Source organism: Botrytis sinoallii, assembly GCF_014898435.1.
Source record: "Botrytis sinoallii strain Bc 23 chromosome Unknown BSIN_009, whole genome shotgun sequence".
Lineage (NCBI taxonomy): Eukaryota > Fungi > Ascomycota > Leotiomycetes > Helotiales > Sclerotiniaceae > Botrytis > Botrytis sinoallii.
Genome location: NW_024066036.1, coordinates 1,404,254 through 1,427,730, shown reverse-complemented (window position 1 = coordinate 1,427,730; position 23,477 = coordinate 1,404,254). Strand labels below are relative to the sequence as shown.

General features: G+C 42.9%; 5 protein-coding genes across 5 annotated transcripts; 1 reads left to right on the top strand and 4 right to left on the bottom strand.

Moving 5' to 3' along the window:
* Window positions 1–922: 922 nt before the first annotated feature.
* EAF02_005997 (uncharacterized protein) lies at window positions 923–4,818 on the bottom strand (the record flags this gene model as incomplete). Its single annotated transcript, XM_038902045.1, has 6 exons — window positions 923–3,752; window positions 3,803–4,198; window positions 4,252–4,406; window positions 4,456–4,524; window positions 4,576–4,701; window positions 4,753–4,818. 6 exons carry the CDS (start codon window positions 4,816–4,818, stop codon window positions 923–925), a joined length of 3,642 nt encoding a protein of 1,213 aa, XP_038758262.1.
* Window positions 4,819–7,015: 2,197 nt separating this feature from the next.
* EAF02_005996 (uncharacterized protein) lies at window positions 7,016–12,760 on the top strand. The gene is made up of 7 exons (XM_038902044.1): window positions 7,016–7,177; window positions 7,306–7,580; window positions 7,704–7,724; window positions 7,881–8,344; window positions 9,335–9,536; window positions 9,588–10,443; window positions 10,492–12,760. Exons 2-7 carry the CDS (start codon window positions 7,323–7,325, stop codon window positions 11,793–11,795), a joined length of 3,105 nt encoding a protein of 1,034 aa, XP_038758261.1. The 5' UTR covers window positions 7,016–7,177; window positions 7,306–7,322; the 3' UTR covers window positions 11,796–12,760.
* Window positions 12,761–13,464: 704 nt separating this feature from the next.
* EAF02_005995 (uncharacterized protein) lies at window positions 13,465–15,861 on the bottom strand (the record flags this gene model as incomplete). Its single annotated transcript, XM_038902043.1, has 7 exons — window positions 13,465–13,826; window positions 13,918–14,508; window positions 14,579–14,793; window positions 14,984–15,026; window positions 15,090–15,170; window positions 15,361–15,397; window positions 15,448–15,861. 7 exons carry the CDS (start codon window positions 15,859–15,861, stop codon window positions 13,465–13,467), a joined length of 1,743 nt encoding a protein of 580 aa, XP_038758260.1.
* Window positions 15,862–17,213: 1,352 nt separating this feature from the next.
* Window positions 17,214–18,449, bottom strand: EAF02_005994 (uncharacterized protein; the record flags this gene model as incomplete). The annotated part of the gene is made up of 2 exons (XM_038902042.1): window positions 17,214–18,240; window positions 18,295–18,449. The coding sequence occupies 2 exons, from the start codon at window positions 18,447–18,449 to the stop codon at window positions 17,214–17,216; spliced, it is 1,182 nt and encodes a 393-aa protein (XP_038758259.1).
* Window positions 18,450–18,751: 302 nt separating this feature from the next.
* Window positions 18,752–23,021, bottom strand: EAF02_005993 (uncharacterized protein). Its single transcript, XM_038902041.1, has 3 exons — window positions 22,046–23,021; window positions 20,211–21,997; window positions 18,752–20,161 (listed from the first exon to the last, which is right to left on the bottom strand). Exons 1-3 carry the CDS (start codon window positions 22,350–22,352, stop codon window positions 19,157–19,159), a joined length of 3,099 nt encoding a protein of 1,032 aa, XP_038758258.1. The 5' UTR covers window positions 22,353–23,021; the 3' UTR covers window positions 18,752–19,156.
* Between the last annotated feature and the right edge of the window lie 456 nt (window positions 23,022–23,477).

Below are 23,477 nucleotides of genomic sequence, written 5' to 3'. Positions count from 1 at the left end.
TTCAAAGTGATGTATTCAAAGTGATGTATTCAAAGTGATGTATTCAAAGTAACTCAAGGTAGATAGGTAGGTAGGTAGGTATCTATCTAATCCACGGAGCTACCAAAGCTATATCAAGTGATCTATGTATTTATGTATCTAGGTAGTTGAGAGTTGAGATTTGAGAGTTGAAATTTGAAATTTGAGATTTGAGATGTGATTTGATTTAATGAGGAAGTAAATAGATAAATGAATATCTAATAGATAAATAGACGAACGGTGAATAGGAATTTAAATTTAGTAATAATAATAATAATGCATGGATAGATAAGTAAGTAAGTAAGTAAGTAGATAGATAGGAAAAACAGATTTCAATAATTAGTATAGATTATAGAGGTTGTATATATATACTCATTCTGAGGTTTCCTCACTCCGCTCGTCGGGAAAAGCGATGATTCGACTATGAGTGGTATATACCTAGTATCTTTCTCCCCCTCTTCTCCCCCTTCTTCCAATCTAATCCTCTAATATAGAAAGAAGTGAGGAATTCGTATTTCTTGAAAGAGGGAGAAAGGGGTTATAAATATAGTACAGAGTAATTTAACGGGTTAAAAAGTAGAAAGTTATCGAATGAGGAGATCAAGAGTATTTATTTATATATAGGTATTCATATATATACATTTCGATTCAATATACCCAAAGAAATAATTTACATCAATATCAATCTATGTTTTTGATCAAATTTCATGGTATTTTACAAATCAACTACCTAATTATATGCCGTTGCTATGCATTTAATTTAGAAAGACCTTCGCTTAAATTTCCTACGCCCATGCATGCCCCTCGTGATATCAAATTTTATTCTTTCCCCTCGCTTTCCTTTCTTTTCTTTTCCTTTCCAATTCATCAACCTCATCATTCACCCCATCTAATCACCTCCTACTCATCCTCTCACATGACCCGAATGAGGAAACTCATCTTCTAGCTTCAATCTCACCAAGACATTCATACTCAGCATCTCCTGCACCAACAACTTCGCCGCATATGGCATCGTCATTGTGCTCACCCCCTTGGAGCTCTTACACGTCTGACACCAACCCGAGTATCCCATCAATCCACAAGTTTCGCAAATATCCACCTGATGAGCATCACTACTCAACATAAGTCTCTCGAGTAACAATTGACTTGCACCGTAAGCAATAAGACAATCTCTCTCCATCTCACCCAAACGAAGACCTCCATCTCTCGATCTACCTTCTGTGGGTTGACGAGTGAGGATAGCACGAGGACCGCGAGATCGAGAATGCATTTTGTCTTGAACCATGTGCTTAAGTTTTTGATAGTAGATGGGGCCGAAGAAGACGTAGGCTGGTAGAGATTCTCCCGTAATACCACTTGTGACGAAATCCTTACCCGAGTAACTGAATCCATTGTCGATTAAAATTTGTCCCATGACGTCAACATTGCTACCTCCAAAACAAGTACCATATTCGAGAGTGCCATTAATGACACCAGCTTTTCCAGAGAGCAATTCCAACATCTTACCAACCGTCATACGAGATGGGAAGCCGTGAGGGTTCATGATAATATCGGGAGTAACTCCTGAATCCGCAAATGGCATATCTTCTTGATTAACGATGATACCAACAACACCTTTTTGACCATGGCGAGATGAGAATTTGTCTCCCAACTCAGGTCGTCTAGTTTGACGAGTTTGAACTTTAATGACTCCGCTCTCATTCTCTGTTTGGGAGAACATGACCTTGTCAATGTAAGCATGATCGTGTAGTTTGTAACCCATTGGTGCAGGTTTCATATCGTTAAGGTTGAAATCATTGCCCATCCCAGTTGAGTTTGGATTTGAAGGGGATTCCTTATTTAGATAAATTTCGCCGGCATTGATTCTCTCACCAACTAATGCGATTCCATCAGTTCCCAATATCCTGTGCTTTGCAATAGGTTTGCCATTTTCGCCAATAATTCTATCAGCAATACGATCTTGAGATCGATTAGGATACTTTTTCAATTGTGTTGAATATTTACGGAACACCTGACAACGTCCGAATCCACGATCACAGGAGGCTTTATTAAGAACAAGAGCATCCTCAATATCGTAACCTGAGAAGGACATGACAGCGACTGTGGCATTCTGACCAGCTGGAAGTTTGTCGTATTTGATTAACTCTATCGTACGAGTCTTGACCATGGGTTGTTGTGGATAGACCATAAGATAAAGTAAAGTATCAATACGAGAAAATTGATTGTATGCAATGGCACCAATAGCTTGCTTACCCATAGCACATTGATATGTGTTTCTGGGAGATTGGTTGTGATGTGGGTAAGGAATAAGTCCTGCAACTGCTCCTAGCACAGTGAAAGGTTCGATTTCAAGATGTGTAGTCGCTTCGTTGATATAGTTTTCCCTGATGGCAATATTAGAATCGTTCTCCTCATTACAGTCAACGTATTCGAGAAGTCCTTTGTATAAGAAATCGTCGAAATCCATTGTTCCTTTTCTAAGCTCTTCCAGATGGCGTTTCGTAACCTTAGGCTTTTGATTCTCCACAATAATCAGAGGTCTGCAAATTCGACCTTCATCTGTAGCAATATGAACAGATGTGCTGTGATGGTTGATAAAAATGCTGATATACTCCGAAATACGGCCCATACGTCGGAATTTTCTGAAAGAATTAAGGAATTTCTTGGGTTGACGAGTGAGTGCGAGAGGCGTTCCATTAACGAAAATAACGTAAGCTCCCTTCTCATAGATTTCCTTACCACTCATGGAAACGATATCTTCTGCACCAAGAACGAAAGTTAGTTTTTTGACAGGCTCTTCATCATCGTAAGTAGTGATGTGAGTCATGAGTGCCAGATTTTTAACCAGTCCACAAGCTTCTCCTTCAGGAGTGTCAGATGTACAAAGCATGCCAAACTGAGAAGGTTGTAAAGCTCTGGGTCCACTGACTTTCCTAGTCTTCTCAAACTGACTGCTGATTCTTGTCATCATTCCAAGAGCACTAATGTAACTGAGTCTACTGAGAACGTGCGTAACACCGGCCCGTTCCATCTTGAATCGTTTCAAACTCCAGTTTCCTGTCGAAATAGCACGGTTCATACCAATGGTGATGTAGTTGCCGTGAGACTGCATATGATTGTATGCATCAAACTCCATGCCCCTGTTAGGTTTCTTCAGAACTTTATCAATGTTCATTTTCAGATCAGTGTTGAACTTCTTGAATAAATCTTCGAAAAGCAAAGAAAGAAGTTGTCCAGCAAGTTCCAGACGCTTATTACCAACGTAATCTCGGTCATCAACGAGCGTTGGGTTAACCATGGCCATGAGGACTCTGCGAACCATAAAACAAATATAGAGTGCTTTTGGGCGGAAGTCTAGACCAACAACCGGAACGTGTGTGATTATAATGTTTGCGAGTGCTTCAAGAGCATCATTGACATAACTGCGACTCCGAGGTCCCCCTCCCGGTGCTCGGGCTCGGCTACCCATTTTGACACGAGACCCTATATATTCAAGAGCTTGATGTTGAGTATGGACACCAAGTTTGGTGGCTTCCTCAAAATTCACTGAAAACTCGTCCTGATATCTCTCATCAGATCCAGCGACTAGAAGTAATAATTCATGATCTGATTGGATTCCCATGGCTTTCAGTACAATCACAATCGGTAAAGCTTCTGTCAAGATATTATGCTGAAGAGAGATTCGCTCCTTTTTAAGCATTACATAACTTTTTGACTTGCGCTCGTGTGTAGAACTGTTCAAAAGTTAGTGATACTAAAGGACTATAGGAAAAGATTCTCTGACCTCGTAACGGACGCAGAAACGATTCCTTTCTTGGGGTCTGCTTCGATAATAACTCTGTTCTTGCTGAGTTGTTCTTGAACAAGAATGACTTTCTCTGTACCATTAACAACGAAATACCCTCCAGGATCCAAAGCACACTCGTTCATGTGAGCCATCTGGCGATTATTCTTTCCAGCCAGCCTACATTTTGAACTCTTCAACATAATAGGCATTCTGCCAATTGCGATATTCTTCCTAGCTACTATAGTCCTTCCTCGCATATATTTAATATCGACTCTAATTGGCGCAGCATAGGTCATGTCGCGAAGACGGCATTCATTAGGTGTAATTTCATTTTGCGGTTTGCGATCATCATATTCCATTCGTTCCGGCTCGCCAACACGAATATCGGTATATCTGCCAATTGTTAGTAGATTACACACATATTTCCGGAAAACGATTCAACTGACTCCAACCAAAATTTTGGGTCCACCTCGCTGGTGACTCTTTTATTTGCCTTGACAATGTCTTTGATTTCATGCTCGACGAAATAGTTGAAGGAATCGATATGCTGTTTAACAAGACCTTTGACTTTTAGAAAAGCCGGTACAAGATTCCATTTATCCTGAAGCGCATTAGAAAATATTCCAGTAATTCATCAACGCTTTTCCTACCTTTGCAGTATTGATCGGATCTGTCAAGCTTTTTCCATCGTAGAATGGTTCGAGTAAAGCAGCAAAGCCCTATAATGATCGTCAATGAAAAATTCAGAATCGATTGGGAAGATTCTGTACATCATCATCTCTCTTAGGCGCAGGCTCCACGACAGCAGGAGCTTGTCTAGTTTTCGTCGCCCTCTTGCGCTTGGGATTTTCGGTTTCTACTGAGGGTCCATCGACTTCTGGCGCAGATTCTTGAGCCTAGACTTAAAGTAAGTTGTCTGCCATAATAATATGATTGGATTTGCTTACCTTCTTCGCAGAGCTTTCCTCAGCTGGAGCTTCTACTGGCCCAGCAGTCTTCTTCTTGGGAGGCATCTTGAATTGATGCTGGACATGTGTATTAGCAAGATTTAGTCGGCGGATTTAAAAGATTCAAAAATTAATTTATTGGGTTGGTCACCATGAGAATGGGTCAAAGTTTATTTTAGGCCGAATACCCCGCGAGAACCAGCCAATTACACGATAAGGCTGAGATATGAATCATGCAAGGCTACCATATCAGTTTATCAGGCTACACGCAAGAGAAAAAAGAGGCCAAAAGTGATCCTCCAATAAATCTTATAATAAATCAACGCTTAATAAATTTATGAGAATTAATGGTACTAAACAGATAGTTGAATGGTCTTCAGTCATAATACTATTAAAGTTTTCAATCTTTTGGATTGAGTTAAAATAAATGGATTGTTGAAAGGTTTCGCCAGTGGTCAATTCCGGTCTGTTTTGTCTCCTACGAATAGTCAGGCTACTAGACAGTTAGAATGATCAGCTAATTTCATACTACTCGTATATGATCTGTATTTCTGCTAGTTTCCCTTAATAATATATCTACCATATCACTTGTTCTAACTGAAGTTGAGACGATCGAGTGGTTGTATAGAAGAGTCCCTTGTAATAGATATCTGATCTGAATCTACCCTTCTTCGCACTATTGCATACTGTTATTACTGCATCTGCAAGGCACGACTGCAATAGTTCTACGACTCTATCCTTTTTTGTGTGCAACGTTATACATATGCTGAGACGCTGCTCGGCATCAACAAATATTCCTCTCCCAAGATTCTAAATTTGGAACACATGCCTCACCGCTAGATCTGATCTTTCTTGCTACTTTTTGCTCTTTATCACTTTGCACGCCACAGAGCACAACCCCACTCTCAGTCAAAGTTGGATAAGAAGATTTTTGACTCACAACGCAATTGCAAAAGGAATGTGAGTGATTTAGAATGAACTCCTGAAATTTACTTTGGAGAAGCCTGCTGTTGTTTTAAGGCTCCGAGGAGACTAACGTCATTACAAGCTGCAGTTGACGTTCGATTTGATTCGAGGATTTCGACTTGCATGCAGAAGATCGTGACCAAAATTGATTGGAGACGCATTAGGTAGCTTTGGTACTCCACACATCAAGACTTTTGCCACTGATTGAGTGGATGGTGGAATAAGAGAAGGACTTAAAGAGGATAATAGTGATTGTTCCTGCGAGGAATTGTGGATTTAGAGTTCTACGGATCCTAAAGATGCATACCTAAGTGCTCAAGACTCAAGTACATGATGGATTAATAGTCGATCTAGATGAGATCATTAAACAGCGACAGAAACATAGTACAAATTTGAATGTGTGCATTGGGTTTGTGCTTCGAAATTGAAAGAGGCTCATAGATCAAGCCTTTTGATAGGTTGACTATGGAAGTAGACCTCCCGATTACGAAGACTGGGGGAGGGCTGTAAATGTTTCATCAACGCCCCCGCCTCAAAGTAGTATCGAAAGTATTTGAGATTAGGGATCATGGCGCCCCGTGATTACTTTGATATTTCCTCATTTTGCTCATTGCACGAGAATGCGATATATCGCATTCACATTCACGTCTCATTAATCTTTTTCCAGAGCTCACCGTTACCGTTGGGAAATAAAGTAAAGGAGGTTGGGCAAAAAGGTGCTTGAGTGCCTGCCAACATACAGAAGTTGCTGCACGTTACTGAAAGTTTAAACCCCCTGGTTGATTGGCCAAAATAGCAAGCTATTACCCCTCGAATGAATCGAATCAGGGTCCATCTTAGTATTAATGCGGGAGATGATGAGAAGGAAACGAAAAAGGGGAAGAACTCAAATGGAATATATATACATGCTTTTCTGAATCTAAATCATGTATATATGCAATTATTAATACAAGCAGATCAAGCTGGATACAATCCAATTTTGCCTACTCGACTGTTTCTTATCGAGATTATAAAGTGGATGTACGTACACTCTATCGTCGAGACTGTGTACTGATCAAAACTCGGTTGGATGCTGGCATGAATTGAAGGGAGTTTGACACTTTGCCAATAGATTTCTATCTATTACCGTTGCATTCCAATTTGCCGTAAATTCTTTTTTCTGTAAATTTGATTTGACTCGAGAAACGCATAAATATAAGCATTTGAAATCTATCATATCTTGTTAAACCCAAAGATACCACCATGCTTCCGACATAACCCATGAAAATCCTAGATAATCTTGTAAGCAATCAATCCTTTGGGCACGTCCACACATCTTAGCGTGGTAGCGTCTATCCTCGTTTAGCGCCATCGACCTCCCCAACTTCTGTATACACTCATTTTGACACAACATTTCTGTTCCCGCGCCTGGACGTCCAGGACGAGGAGGATATTTTGGATTATTTTCATATTTTTTTAGGTGAGTTAAATTGTGAAGGGTGTGCGTGGTTTATCCACCAGTATCTTTGCGCATTGCACCCCACGTCAAACCCTCACTCCAGCCAGCCTTGAATTGCGCATTTCCAAGTCTGACCTGACCCATCACAGTCATATAGATTATCATTATGGCATATTCGAATAGCACTAGTGATCGAATGGACGAGTTGCGATTTCGTAGCCAACAGGCATCGAGGAATGATGCGTCTATGCTCGGTCTTGTTTCTCCTCCTCGAAATGGAAACCGAATGCCACAATCGTTACAACCTCAAGAGAGTCGTGGAGGACTGACGAGAAGATTCACTACCGATTCAGGGAGAGTTCCAACAATTGCCTCTATCACCACCCAGCGTCCTGCGCAAGAATCTCAGGAATACGGTCCCTCGGTAAGCCAATTGAATCTGCCTACTACAACAATCGCTATTGTCCTGCAATGGCCTCTTCCGATTTTTCATGCTATCATAAAATTTCTTCTGATACCGTAGCATTTACTGACAATTCAAAAATAGACGTACCATAAAGTACAACTGGTAAGCGATTCTTCTTCTTCAACTACCACGCCATTCTGGTTCCAACCTCCTATTTCTTCGACAAAAAGCAAAACTGCATATTCCCTGCAGTGCAAAGCGCTTTTTCATATCGTCCGATATTCAACTCATCCCGATAAAAGCTGACACTCCTATCAGTTAGAGAAAAAGAAACTCGAATACGAGAGGCTCCGTGAACAAAAGAGGCGGTTCGAGGCAGAGATGCAATTGTTGGACCTACAACAACGAAGAGACGAACAAGAGTTACAGCAAATGCAAGAAGATCTTGGTCGATCTAATAACAATAATAACAACGCCGGCCATCAATCAGAACCAACTACACCACCAGAATACAGAGAATCCTCATCTGGATTTCCTTCAGCATTTTCTCGTCCCAATAGATATTCGACGTCTAGCATTACCTCTCCTCCAGGTCTTTATAATCGTCCAGGAAGATCTGGCTCTCAACTCACATCGCCGCAAGCTGGAATCATGCAGTCTAGACTTATAATTGATGATAAGCTACCTTCAAAGTCTGTGCCAGGCTCACGCCGCAATTCAGATGAAGATGAAAAGGAGGAAGCAGTAAGACAAGATCCAACCAGTCATCGTTCCACCAATGCGTACGTATATAAAATTCCCTTGCACTTTCATATGCACAATTTCTTCCTGCACACTGCCATCAAACAATTATTGTCAAAAGTTTGCATTTACTACAAGGCTTTCCCCACAAAACAGAATACAAAGAGCCCCGTATTTTTCTCTATATGCATTCAATGAACAAGTACCTGTTGAATGAATCTGCGGCTGGCTTCTTCATCTCTGGGCATGCGATTGGATAGCTCCTGCTTCAACATAACATTTTTCTAGCCTTGCGCCTGGATGCTGCTCAAAGTAGGGGCACTTGCACATCTTAAACTCATCCCATCTTCGGAGCCACTGAAGCTGGAAAACGGCAAATTGCAGAAAATCCCTTGAGCAAGTTTTTCTGTTGGGAAAGCTATTGAAAGATCAATTATCACCTTTTTCCCCTTTCTCTTCTTTCCACTGCATATCACATTGCCAGTATACAATGTAAAGGTGAATTTGCTGCATCAGAAGAGGGGTCATGAGTATATCCAAATAATTTCGCTTCCGAACCGCTTTGACCTCAATATTTTCATACTTTCAAACTTCCGATACTCTCAATACTTTCTAATCAACTCACCACTTTCGATCAGTCAATATATTCACTTGATTGTATTGAATAGGAATGGTTCGATTGACTTTTTGCCTATTTCCCTATTGTCTTTTGCCTCAACAATATCCTCGGCCACTAGTGCCGTTGTACTTCCGACTTTTACTTACTCCCCAAATATCCTTCAACTTTTGATCTTCAACCTTTCAAACCTACAACCTTTCTATTTTCTGATCCTTAACAACTACCTCCTTACTTGCTGGGCCAGACTTCAACCTACAAGAAACTCAAAATCAATATTATCCTTCTCAATATCTTCAGCATTTTCTAATTCTCTCTTTCTCCACATTTGATTTCACGAAAATCTTAATTTCTGACCTTTCCTCTTCGATCTACGGACCTCGAATCAAGTTTACACTTGCTAATACGCCTCAAGTCTCAATAGATATTCTATGCCAGTTACTAAATCTCGCAACGGTATGCACGATATGTTGTCCCTTGACCAAACCAATACCACTCGCTTTCTCTTCGGCGAAGAGGAGAATGCTGCACCCGGAAGCGTTGATAAATATTTGAATATGAACGCTACCGATGACAAATTCCCTATTCTTGTTCGTCGCGACGAGTTCCCTGGTTTGGTATGCAATCTTGAAAAATATTCACTCGCTTGTGCTGACCGCTCTATGCAGCTTTCCGCTTCTTCTGCAGCACTTGATTTAGCCTTATCTCAATCACCTGCACCAGAGTCCAACGCTAATGGTTGGAGTTCGTTTGCCCGCCATCGACCAAATCAACAAAGCCTTCCAATGAATAACCTTCAATCTCCTCAACAAGTCACAACCTCTGTTGGTCAATCTAGCACCGCCGAGTCTCCCATCAGTGTTCGCCCATCCTATCGTCATTCCTTGGATTTGAAGTATTTTGAAGGCCCACAGGATGGTACTGCTCAAGTGACATCTCCACCAAAGCACGTCCAAGCCACCCCACCAAAGCTTCAATCGTCCTACTCTGCCAACGACGTCCCAACGGTTCGCACATCTACGAACGGCATGCAGAACAACAACAACACTCCTAATTCGCATGCTCAACAACACTTGCACAATCACAATGCTAGCTTGGGTCGCATTCCACCAAATGCTATGAACAGACTTAGTCGTGAAATGACTTCTGGAGACAATGGCACTCTGCGTGAGGCTCAGAACGGCTATCAATCGATCCAATCTGCCCTGCAAGCCAGTGCTGCACCTTTCGGTCCAGCTTTAACACAAGCTATGTCCCAAGGCATGTCCCAAGCTCAGATGTCACCATCTGTGACTTCTCCAACCGGCCAACAAAATTACCCTACACCAGTCCAAGGCTATTACAATAATTATGGTATGCATATGATGAGCTTAGGAATGCAGAACATGCAACTTGGTCAACAAATGTACCCTCCTCCAAATTCCTACAACAACTATAGCAATGCGATGTATCATCAACACAATGGTGGACAGAGAGATAGTCAAGCACGAGTCATTCAACAACGTCGTCAAAATGACGGAGAAGGTAAGCTTCGAGTACCCTATAATCGATACAAGCTAATATATTCTGCAGCAATGAACCGTTTTGCAAACGTAGCCTTAGAGCAGCTTGGTGGCGAGATCTACGCATTATGCAAGGATCAACATGGCTGCCGTTACTTGCAAAAGAAATTGGAAGACCGCAACCCCGAGCAAGTTCACATGATTTGGCTCGAGACAAACCAACATGTCATTGAGCTTATGACCGATCCTTTTGGAAATTATCTTTGTCAAAAGTTGCTTGAATACTGCAACGATGAAGAACGCACTGTCCTCATCGAAAATGCCTCGCACGACTTGGTCCGCATTGCTCTGAATCAACATGGAACACGAGCTTTGCAAAAGATGATCGAGTTTATCTCCACAGCGGGTCAGGTTCAGACAATTATTGGCGCTTTGCGATACCGTGTCGTCGAGCTTATCCAGGATTTGAATGGCAATCATGTCATTCAGAAGTGTCTGAACAAACTCTCTCCAACAGATGCCCAATTCATTTTTGATGCCGTTGGACAGCACTGCGTTGACGTCGGAACTCACAGACATGGCTGCTGTGTCCTTCAGAGATGCATTGATCATGCTTCTGGCGATCAAAAAGCTTGGTTGATTAGACAGATTTCTAACAATGCTTACGTGTTGGTTCAGGATCCTTTTGGTAATTATGTGGTTCAATATATTCTCGATCTCAACGAGCCTATCTTCACCGAGCCTTTGGTTGCTATGTTTGCAGGTCGAGTTGCTCAGTTGTCAAAGCAGAAGTTTAGTTCAAACGTCATTGAGAAGTGTCTTCGATGCGCCCAAGAACCATCCAAGGATATGTTGATTGAGGAAATGCTCCAACCTAACCAGCTTGACGGTCTTTTGCGAGACTCATTCGCCAACTATGTTATTCAGACCGCTTTGGACTATGCCAACTTAAACATGAAGACACGTCTCATTGAGGCTATCCGACCCCACCTACCAGCTATTCGCACCACACCTTATGGTCGCCGTATCCAAGCTAAGATCCAGGGCAATGAAAACCGCGGAAATACATCGACTGGTCCCACCACTCCTAACGATAACGAGACTGGTCAACTTGCTACTCGTCACCAACGTGGCATGTCCAATGTATCAGCTGGTCCTTTTGTTAGTTCTCCCGGAGGATTTCCAAATGGCATTGGCCCTGCACCCATAACCAATGGTTTACCTCTTCCCGCAATCCAATCTCCAACTCAGCAAGGAGCTGGCTTTCCACCAAATAGTCGTCTTACTTCACCTGCCGCTGCTCATCCATACAATTATGGTAGAGCTGGCGCTCAGTCTGGCAATCAGCCTGGGGCAGGTAGCGACTGGTTTTAATCCCGAAATTTCAATATCAAATTTGGTTGACATTTCGGCATGACGATACGATTTCAACGCTTGTAACGGTACGAGGAACGATATTCATTTTCGAATCAGTCGATGTTGCAGTTCATCTAGCATTTAATCACAACTGAATCTTTTTGATAAGATTTCGATCTTGCATTTAAGCTTTCTGGACAGTTCATCTTCTATGGTTGTATTCACAAACGATTTTCACGGCCCTTTGTTGTTACATTAGCATCATTCTAGAGGTATTGCATTCGTGCATACCTGTTTCTTTTCAATTTCAATTGGCGATAGCGTGCATCACGGAAGCAAAATTTTCCTGCGAGTCTTCAGCCTTTTTGTACCATAGCAGCTTGATCAAAAAAAGATCTTAGCATGATTCAATATGACACCTTCTATCTCTAGCGCAGGGTACAATATGAGCGGCTGCGCAGCTCAACTTGTACCTTCGTTGGCCGCGACAATAGACTCGATTTTCCTTGTTCTTTGATTTCCTAGCGGTGGTTTTCTGGTTCTAGTTACTCTTTGGCGTGTCAATTGGTTTTTTCACTTGATAGTCATGAGCAGACATCTTGTGCCCACACCTTTCTTCTGCATCTCTCTTCTCTACATCGTGTGGTTCGGTGGGAAGAAAGGCTCTTCTTGTAACCTTCGAGGCTTCTTTTCTTCTTCTTTTCTTCTTTAGCTAGCTTGGCGTATGTTATTGCATCGTCTGCTTCCGTTTACGCACGAATGAAAATGTGCCTCATCTGATGGGTAAATGGTTCATTTGAAGCTTTCTAGAGTTCTTCTGACATTATTATTTCTTTCTTTTCTACTGGACTGGTCATGAGCCTTGACTTCGAAGAAAAGCAGAAAAAACTTGTAACTAGAAAGCAATGAGAAATGAAAATTCATGGAATATGTCCTATTGCTTTCATGTGAGTTCTTGGGCTGTGTCTGCAACGTCTTGAACTACTGCCTTTGACCTTTTATTTGCAATTAAGTTCGAATGTGAAGTGCTTGTAGTAGTGAATTCTGTCTAGCGTGTTGAATAATTGAAATTTGACCTGGTAGATATTTTATTTAGCCCAGTTGGGATATGCTTCGAGGCATCCTGTTGATATTTAGGCAGTTGTAGAGGAGGTGAGATAGAGACAATGCATTGAGGCTGTGGGGAAGGGGTGCGGTGCGGTGCGTTTTGGAATGGTGAGGTTTGAGGCTTGTATACTTTAGGCGGCTAGGTAGAGTGGATTGAATGCACTTGTATTGGAGGGGAGGAAAACAATTTATCAGGTGCCATTGTCTTTTATTGTAGTTGGGCTATCTTTTCTCCTTGCACAGAGGACAGAATTTGCTGTGGCAGAGCAGTTTACGTAAATAATTTTGAAGTTGAGAAGATCGAAACTCTTCAAAAGGAATGCAATGTCTAAGGCTATTAACTCGGTGCTTGAATTTTCCTCAAGCATTTCTTCATTCATGTGGAAGTTATAGTCAGGACTTCATTTGCTTCATTCATACTTTAGCATTAACCAAGGATCGTGCTGATACCAGCAGCTTTGTTCATTATCATCACATCACATCATACTATTGCTCCCTTCCCTTCCCTTCCCCTCCCCTCACCCATTTATCCTCATCCATCAATCAACAACCCACCTCCCCTCCAGCGCAGTTCCCCTCCTCAAACACTCTTCGCCTCCACCTCGACCCCCTTCCCCCTCTCACTCTCACTCCCCCCACCCCTCACCCCCTCACTCCCATAATCCTCTCCACTCAATTTTTCCAAACTAATCCTCTTCGTCTCGGGTATACACAGCGTTGTAAAGATCCCCGCAAACATGAAGACTGCATAGATCTCCAGAACATGATCCAACCACGGACTTGCAGATTTGGCAGTTGCGCCTCGCACACGCAGGGGTGCAATGGCCGCTTGGCCTATGATAGAACCAATCTTGCCCATGCCGGCGCTGAAACCGTGAGAGGTGCTGCGGTAGCGCGTGGGGAAACATTCGCCGGGCACGATGAAGGTTGTTGTGTTGGGTCCTGGGGTGATGGTCAGTTGTGGGATTGGCACTTTGGGATTTCTAGGGTTGCAGAGGGAGGAAATGGAAGAGAGAGAAAAAGGATCACGTACCAAAGTTGAAGAAGAATTGAGCAACAACATAAAGACCCAGTAACCCATGACCCGAAAGTTTATGGTAACCAAAACCCATCCCGATGAAAACAATCGTTAGAACAATAAATCCCATAAGTTGAATCGGTTTCCGTCCAATCGTATCAACCGTTGCAACGGTAACCCAATACCCTGGAATCGCACCAGCACACACAATGATGAGATTTCCAATCGCTGTATTCAACAGGGTTTTGTAGACTGTCGGACCCGTTGAATAACCGATCGCAGTCAATATAACCGGATTATTCAACGACAATCCATACCAAGCTACATCGAGCAAAAACCAAGAACCAGCTGTACCAAAGAGGATTTTTCCATTTTTCCATTGTGAATAATAAGCGACAAAATCACTCCAACTAGCTTTGGGGATTTTCATTTGAGACTTGCCGGCCTGGAGTCCTTGTACTCGCGCTATTTCATCCGGGTGACCTTCCGCTTTACCGGCTATATATGCTTCGACATCTAATTGCGCTTGTTCAACATCGCGCGCGACATCGAATGTATAGCGAGGTGTTTCGGGGATCGTGAGTCGGTAGTAGAGTGCCACACAAGCTAGCGCAGGGAGTATTAGTGGATACTTCGACAGACAGCCTATCTTCGCTAAACTCAGGAGTATGTTTACCTGGAACCGCGCCAAATCCAATAAGTACTCTCCACATTTTATCGACTGCTAAGCCGCAGACACCTTGACATACTGCGGCGGATTTGGCGGTGAGAAGAGATTCTTTGAAGCCGGCGACTAGGATTAGCATGACGAGACCGGCGACAAATTGGCCGATTCCTTGCATGGCGAAAACTGCACCCATCATTGCTCCACGCCATTTGGTGGTAGCGAATCTATGTGCTTGTTAGACTATGCTTGGTTTTGAACAAGAATGTTGCATAACGATGAAGTTTCAAGGCAGTTTAAGTATCCAGAGCTTTTTACAATAATGCAATGATGATTCGGCAAATTTTCACCAATGAGCAGAATGGATTCCACAACTTCAGAACACAAGATTTGATAGCTAATAAAAAAGGAGCTTACTCTGATGTGATGATAGATGAGAGTGGGTAATCACCACCGATTCCTACCAATTGAGTCAGTTCTTCCTCTTCATGTCTGATTGAAGATGGCAGGATCATAAGCTTACCGATACCCATAAGAACACGCCAGAAGATTATGACCCCCACGATGTTCACAGCCGGAGAACTCGAGGTTAGAGATTGTGCCACTGTGAGATTGGAAGGTCAGTATTCCCCACCAAGTACAGTACTCAAAAGTAAATGACGAAAATGAAGTATTATTGCTACATGGAGAGGAAGAGTATACAGAATGCAGTACTCGACTCTCAAGTAGAGGGTAAATCGAGGGACAGAAGTTCAAAGTTGAAACAAAAAAGTTAACGACCCATCTGTACTCACATGTAGCAAAAATGATAATGATCAATTCCAGTCCATACTGCGATTACATATAAGCATTGAGGCTTGACCCATCATCAAACCACATACCATCTTCTTGCGTCCCACAATATCCGCCAAGATACCAAATCCAAACTGACCAACCACCGTGCCCGCACTAGTCGAGACCTTGATTGCCGTGTCGGAATTAGTTGGCATGACTCCTTTGTTATGCGGAAAATAAACTATTCCAAGCATAGTGGTGAGGAGCCCGACAGCAAAGATATCATAAGAATCGGTAAAGAAACCAATGCCGGCAACCACACACGCACGAACATGGTACCATCCGAATGGAGCGCGATCGATTTCAGCTAGAGCGAGTCTTCGCCTTTCATTGGGGTCTTGGATGTGAGCAAAATCATTGTTGAAATTGTGCCAAACGGCATTTCCACCGGATGTTGTGTGAAGAGCAGCAGGAGCTGACGGATGAGGTGCGGCTTCTCTGGGGAGCTCTGGGCTCGTCATTGTTAGATGGCTTTGAAGTACTAGAGAGTTTTGAATCTATGCTTGTCTTATATCACTTTCAATCTTCAGGAGATTTGAAGTAGAGCTGCATTGTAAAATACCCACGAGGGCAGTCAGCTTTATCAAGCAGTGAATGAATGCGCCAGCCAAGCCATGGGGTAACATTCAATTGGTGACTGACTTGTCTCTCACAATCTCACTCGAGGTATAAATCACTGAATATGGCAGGTTCCCGTCCAATTTGTGGCGTGGTAAATGTGGTTGTACCAAACATATTTATATATCAACGAATTACAGATTGTGATATAGAAACGGGCTTCACAAGTGACAAACAGTGTGTTGCATATGATGGCTACAGCCGACGAGGCTGATATTGAAGAATTGAAATTAGGACAAATCAGATTTTATAGATCTAGCACGTTTCCAGTTCAGAGGTTGATACAAGGTTGCTCAAACCTCCCCAATCAAGCCCTGTAATATGTGTTACAGGGTGCTATTCATAAAATATATCGCGAGCATGGGTGGTTGTTTTGATTCGCTTAATGCACTCGTAGTGTTACCAGCAACGACGTCGTATCAAACTTTGAGTCAGTTTTAGGTTTGATAAATCGATTGGTTTGGTTTCTGTGTAGCCTGATGATGTAGCGTATGCTGTACCATACGAGGCAACAACTATGTTGCCGTCTATAAGGAAGTATAGGCCCTCCATTTGGTAGAGTTATGGGCCGAAAAGACTGCTCGATCTCAATTTATCCCCGAATAACAATACATGATATATATAATCACTCCACATTAGCTATGAGCCATCTGCGCCACTGTATTGCAGACACAAGGCGTTCTTGGCATTGACAAGCATTTAAATCGGGATGCTAGAAGCAATGGCGTAGTCCCAAAGAAGGATTCTCGAAGTTTAGATGTCGATGAAAAGGGAGCTCGGCATGGAGCGCGTTCTTCCAAGAGATCTTTAGACAGGACGATCTATGACAAACGAAAATCTTCAGATACAAGAGTACTTTCCCTCTTCCTTCGTGTAATCTGCCCTGCCATTATTACGTTCAGCCTTTAGTTGGAATTGGGCAGCCCACGGTTGGAAGCGATATGACATCTGGCTGAAATGTTCACCTCTCTTGGCGCTTCCAAGTTCGATAAGTGTGAATCTTTGTAAACCAGCTGGGATGTTTGTGCCGATTTAGCCGTCGCTTGCCACTGCAACCATGGGGGTGACTTCAATCTATGCTTCCAATCGAGATATTAGGTATCAGTAATAACTATTGACAGAGTCGTGGTTTAACGCTCAAGTCCGAATGATCGTGGGGGATTAGAAGGTATTTTCTTGCAGCCTCTTCGGAACATCAGGCGTGTATACCAAGGTGAGACACTAGGCTTTGTGATTCTTTGGATGTTTCGGTATCTTCTTTGCCAGACATCCACTGCCAGGCTAGCAACGACCAGTTCAATTCCTTACGCCAGAACAGTCCGTGGCCGAGTTCGCTGTCTGCACAAAGACCACCAGTCTTTGGCATACGTTGTCCGAATGTTACTCGTCCAAAGCGAGAATGTACGATAGCCATGGAGCACATAACACACGGCTCATGTGTTATGTAAAGCTCCAACTCATGACAAAGATATCCGTCGATCCATTCAGCTGATTTGTGGTGCTTTGCCTCCAGGGTATCCAATGATTGATCACGGAAAATTGATTTTTGTTCTGAAGTATTCTTCGCTTCTGAATCTTTGCCAGCTTTACGTTCTTCTTGAATTTTTATTCCATCTGCTACCATCGCAATAACTCGAAGCGCTGCATGCGCTGTAACATTACCAGACCCAACCCGTGGCCATTTCATCCATCGCGCGTCACCAGCAACCGCAAGTATGCGTGTAGCTCCGTTCTTTCTTTCGACAACTACAGCACCAATTTGCTCTCCAACACCTGTCGTGCTTGAAGAACGAGCTACTTCAGCCGCTAAGTCCATATACTTCTCGACTTCTCCTTGTAAGTCTTCTTCTGCTCTAGATACAATCGCTGGATGGGGACCAAACGGATTACTTTTCTTGTATACTATGGGCCAGTATTGAGACGACCAAGACTTCGCTTGTTCTTGCGATGTCGGGGCTAACAAAGGTACTTTGATGGAACAAATGGTTGCTGGATCTAAAATTGGAGAAAGGGCACCGCGTAATTCTTCCGAGCTGATGAGATTTGCAGCTCCCACAAGAAGGAAAAGCTCGGGAGATTTGATGTCGACTGGGCCATCGCTTTCTGCTCTTGCTTCTAGCATTGAAGTGCGAACGTGACCTGGAACGTCCGTTTGTTTCGCAAATCTTCTGATGTGCTGTAGATCATAGCCACCATCTTCAGGAAAGAGTCTCCTTGTTAAACTGAGAAAGTATGAGTACATGCATAGTTCCACAAAAATGAGGGTTAAAACTTACTTAAGAACACCACTAGCTTTTTTCGCTGGAACGCTTGTGATGTAAACACTGAGCAATGAATATCGAGCTCTCGTTTCCAATGTGGTCTTGAGAGGAACAAGACCACTTGATGTAGCCGAAGCCTCGGCCTTGTTTTTAGTGAGTACTTTATTCATTTTTTTCAGTTCCAGGTTACTTGACACTCGTCTTGTATAAATTATTAATTGTTAAGCCCCAGTCACTCTTGTCTGCTAATCATTAGTTCAAGATATTTATCACTCGGTAAGTTGTGCAGAAAAGGACTCTGTGGGTCAGTAAAAAATTCACCAAGCTTGATTTGCACGTGATCCGACCTGTGTCATTACCTGCCACCTCCCTACCTCCCTACCTGGGTGCTCCATCGAACGCATCCGATGGAGTGAGAACCCAAGGTGCTCTCACTACCCAATTATCTAAATTTATCATTCTCCAAAAGGGCACGCATCGAAATTCCGTCGATTTTCTCTACCTCTTACAAAGAATGCTAACATTCACAAATCATTAATAAGTGAAGAGCATTCATTATATCAGATGTCATCGTTTTCTACCTACTGAAGTGGTTCAACTCAAAGATTCCGAATTTAATTACCATTTTACCAGACCAACGTATTTTCATTGATGATGTTCAATCTGAGCATATTTCGATACCTTATCAACAACCAATCGATGATTTGCTTTCCCTTCCCTTGAATTCATATCCCGGCGTGATAATACAAACGCTCCATAACCGATGCCATCCATTCATAAATACATATGTTTATAATTTCCATTCCAAACGCCTATGCTTTAAAACCCCCGGATACCCATTTCCCCATATACACATGTTTAAAAGATTTGCAATTAATCAACTGAAAACTGGAGCTTTCATCTGCCAAAGAGCAACTTTAGCTCTTTCTCTCACATCCAATTCCGGATCATGTTCCAGATTTTCAATTTTTTCGAGGATACCAAGTTGTTTCAAATTATGCACGCGTTGCGCGCAAGCGGGCCCGTCATTCGAATCATCCACCCAGGTGAGATTAGAGACCAGAAAGCACAACGCGACTCGTACTTCGTAAGCTTTATTAGTGAAGTGAGGGATGAGAAGTTTGAGGAGTTCAGTTTGGGCGATGACGATTTGACGATGTTGAGGGATGCTGGCGGCCATATGAACTAGGATATAAACGACAGCGACAATGATTTCTGGTTGAGGGGTAATGACTTTCTTCTCTTGTGCGTTAGAATCTCTGCGATTAGCGTTGGAGGGAATATTGATGATCTTTGGTCGAAGCTTGGATGCCAGAATATCGAAAACTCGATCTTGTCCCAAAGAATTGAAAAGATAGTCAATCATTTCAGTATTTTCTGCAGTGCCACCATGGCCTGATCCTGCACTTGAAATCAAATTTCGTATGAAATCCAGACCTTGTTCTTGAACAGCAAGATCGTCTTTTCTGGCCTTTTTAGCAGGGTTTAGTTCGGCTTCCCTTAGAGCTGCAAGTTTAGCTTCTGCTTGCTGTAAGCTTTTGCTTCGATTGCTACTACTAGATCTGGAGTTGCTATGGGCTGGGAATGAACCATTCATTGGTGATTCAAACTGAATCATCTCAACATCTTCGTCCATAGCATCATCAGACCCAGAGGCTGTGCTATAACTGCTCTCTTTGAGAAGTGCTTCATCTTCTGTATCGTTACAAATGAGGTGGTCTAACCATCCAGAACCTAACTCCTCCAAACACTTTCTTTTAGTCTCATTGCCGACACCACAAACAAAGTGTTTGAGTGCCCAGGTAGCATTGAGACGAAGCTTTGCGTTGGTCGAGTGAGCCTGTTCACAGAGGATCCTAAGTACCCCACATTCCATGAAACTCTGCGAACAAATTAGTAACGAGGTGATAATAGCATCAAAGTGTACAAACCTCTCGCATTGGGGCAACGTCAGTCAAAAGATTGCAGACTGCAGCTGTAGCGGCAATCTGGACTTCGATATCTGAGTGAGTGAGAAGGGGAAATATTGGTGCAACCACTCCATTATCAATCAAGGTAGTCCGAAGTATACAGACCGATCTTGCCAAGGCGCGGGTAGCGGTACAAGCAGCGATAAGAACGCCCACGTGGTTGATCCCGTAACCATCCTGCTTGCCATCAACTTCGCTTGACACGGGTTTCTTTTCTGTTTTGTCACCTTTATCATTGACCTTGGTTGATGGTTTTTGGGGGCTAGGGTTTAGCGATTCGACAATATAAGGAATGATACCATTATCCACAACGGACTTTCGGTGATCCTCTTTGAAAGGAACAAGAGAGGCTATAGCTCTCAACACGCTTTCCCTTACTTTTATTTTGTGGACAAGGAGAGCAGATTGACCAGGATCGCCAAGGCGTGAGGATGGGGTTTGTTCCACATAATCTTTGGCCTCATTCGACTGAACAGGTGACCAGAATTGGGCATTTTCACTCTCTGGCACTGGCTCATAAGCCAATTTTATCAACTTAGATAGCTTGGGCATTGCTTTGTTTTGAAAAGTGGCCTTTTGAAGATGTTCGCTATCCGTGATCAGTAAGGATAATATTCGTGGAGCCATTTCTGTGATTGACCACTCAATCCTCAACGTTTCATGATCATGAGAAGCATCCTTAGACTTTACTAGGGTGGAATCTTCATTCAACATCTGCACAAGAAGCGGCACCACTAACAAAGCTAATGTCGGTTCTCGGGCTTTGTTGATAAGACCGGCTCGAAATAGAACTGTTAGCAGATATGCAGCCATAAGTCTCTCCTTGCATTCTCGTGACCTCATGATAAATATCAAATATGCAACCATGGGGGTTTCAGATTCATCTGGAACCACTTGACTTTCCGGTGGTGAACCATTACGATCTGGTGCGCCGCCCCATGTGGAGGCAGAATTAGACTTTCCACGACCATTGGGAGGTTCCCGAGAGCTAGATGAACCAAGTGGCGGAAATGCGGAAGCCTGTGCGCTCTTAACTGGATGTTGTGGAATGATCGGGAGTAAACAATCAATAGCATTCAAGTGGCTTTGCTTTGGGCCTAAACCTGCTGAATTGGACGTGTTCCAAGCAGCTCTTGAGTGTTGCAAGACGGGTTCCTCCCCTGCTGGAATCGATGGGAATACGGCCATAATTGATGGGTGATAAAGTAGTTGTGAAGCCCTCAGCTTGGATTCGGCTACAATGCTAGCTAGAGCCTCTAAAATCGCCGGAAAACTAACGTTTGAGGGCGAAACTTGGGGAAAGTATTCCAGTAGTCCGTCCCTATGCGCAATAATATCTGCACCTGGAATAACCAGTCCCTGAGCTACAACAAAGCTGGCTAGTTTCACAGCTAAAGCATCCAGAACACCGGAACTTGCTAGACTTTGTTGGTGAGACTCCTGCAAGCATATTCGAGCTATAAGTGATGCCGCCAACGAGATCTGATTTTGTATAATGTGTGATGATGATGTTTGGGAAATGATGCGGGTTAGCGAGACAAGGTGCGGGCGTATGAATAACGCTGCGGCCAGAGATTTGATGGTAATAGGATGTGCACTTGTGGCAAGCATTGCGGATTCTGCAAGATTGGTTAAGGCCCGAAGTGCTGCGAGAACTGTTTGTGGTGGATTATTCGATGGGCAAAAGTTCGATAGGATAGCTGGGAGCGCAGAGCCATAGTGTAATGGCGCAAGGAAAGCTGGACCGCCTAGTTTATGTTAATGAAGGGTACAATGAGTATAGTAAATCTGCTAACCATATGCAAGGCTTCCTAAGACTTGAAGAGCTTGCAGTCGAAGCATTTCCTCCTCCTCCTCTTCTTGTGATGGTCGGATCGCATAACTATGGTCGTGTGCCTTTCCGTCCTGATTTTTGGGAACCGACTTGTTGAGACATAGGCGTACAACAGGTTCCACAAGGCCCATGGTTACAACCATTTCCTTCTTTAAAGCATGACCAACGATTTCATTCTTGAGACCTTTCAAGTTGGCGATCTGCTCCGAGGTAGACCTGGCATTTCGAATCAAGAGCGGCCATCCTTGTGTGGCTAAACTTCTAGCCATAGTGTACTTTCAAGCCAGCGAATGTAGGGAAAACTATCTCGAAATAGCACCCGATGACGAAGGAAGTTATTAGAAGAAGCAAGAATTATTTTTGGATTGATTTGTGTTCGATAGGTAAGATGGTGAGATTCGTGGTTGATTAATTAGTAGTAGGTTGGGTAGAAAGAATGTCTGAATGTTGTACGCAGATAGGAAAGGGAATTTGTTAATAAGGTTCCATTAGAACTAAGGTTAATGACGAATGAGTTGTAACTCGTACAATACCTACTACCTCTTCTAAAACAACACCAACAACAACAATGTAATTGTTGAAAGACAAGTATCGAACAACAGTGCAATCAATCGCTTGAAGAAGAATCCGGTATGTACAATGATTATTACAATATGGAGAGACCTTGGTAGGGACGGTAATCGAGACAGGTAGATATTGTGTAGGTCAGATAGACATCACCTCGGAGATATGCTCTATGTTCTCGAACCAAACGCTCTTTCTTTACTATTACGGATGGATGACGCGCTACTCTGGAGTCTGGGGGTTACCTCAAGCGTGGGATTGGATTGGACTTCTTCACATGGATCGGAGATAGGGAGGCTCGAGGGAGGAAGGTAGTGGAAGGTACGAGGTAGTGGAAGGTAGTTCACGGTATCTTACATGCACATGAGATAACGAAAATGATATAATAAATTGATCAGACAAATTGAACATCAAATACTCGATAGAAAGAGAAAGAGAAGAAGGCGTTATTGTATCACGAGTCATTATCACACAATATCTATCGCATATATACGTACACATACACATACATATCCAGGTACTGTACTTAAACATTAACCGGAATCATTCTCAAGCAGAGTTTTCCAGTCAACACTTTTCTTGCACCTTATTGACTATTTCTTGCCTCCTTTACTTCCTCCTTACTAGATACGATACAGATACGTCGCAAAGTCGATAGAAACAAAACCTTATAAGACTGTACATTCCTACCACTCTCACTTAGGTCCTTCCGCGACTATCAAAAGTATCGAATCGCAGCTATTTCTGACACCACGCCCTATCAAACCCCCACCCCATCGTTCTTACCCACTCGCTCAACTCCACTCCGCCAATTTAGTCCAGAGTCGGAA

What these genes read in the sequence shown, in the direction of transcription:
- EAF02_005996 (XM_038902044.1), top strand. Translation starts at nt 7,323, where the DNA reads ATGGCATATTCGAATAGCACTAGTGATCGAATGGACGAGTTGCGATTT. An exon ending in CTCAGGAATACGGTCCCTCG is followed by an intron (nt 7,581 to 7,703) that starts GTAAGCCAATTG and finishes ATTCAAAAATAG; the next exon opens with ACGTACCATAAAGTACAACT. An exon ending in CGTACCATAAAGTACAACTG is followed by an intron (nt 7,725 to 7,880) that starts GTAAGCGATTCT and finishes CACTCCTATCAG; the next exon opens with TTAGAGAAAAAGAAACTCGA.
- EAF02_005993 (XM_038902041.1), bottom strand. Translation starts at nt 22,352, where the DNA reads ATGGCTAGAAGTTTAGCCACACAAGGATGGCCGCTCTTGATTCGAAAT. An exon ending in CTTAGGAAGCCTTGCATATG is followed by an intron (nt 21,998 to 22,045) that starts GTTAGCAGATTT and finishes AACATAAACTAG; the next exon opens with GCGGTCCAGCTTTCCTTGCG. An exon ending in ACGTTGCCCCAATGCGAGAG is followed by an intron (nt 20,162 to 20,210) that starts GTTTGTACACTT and finishes ATTTGTTCGCAG; the next exon opens with AGTTTCATGGAATGTGGGGT.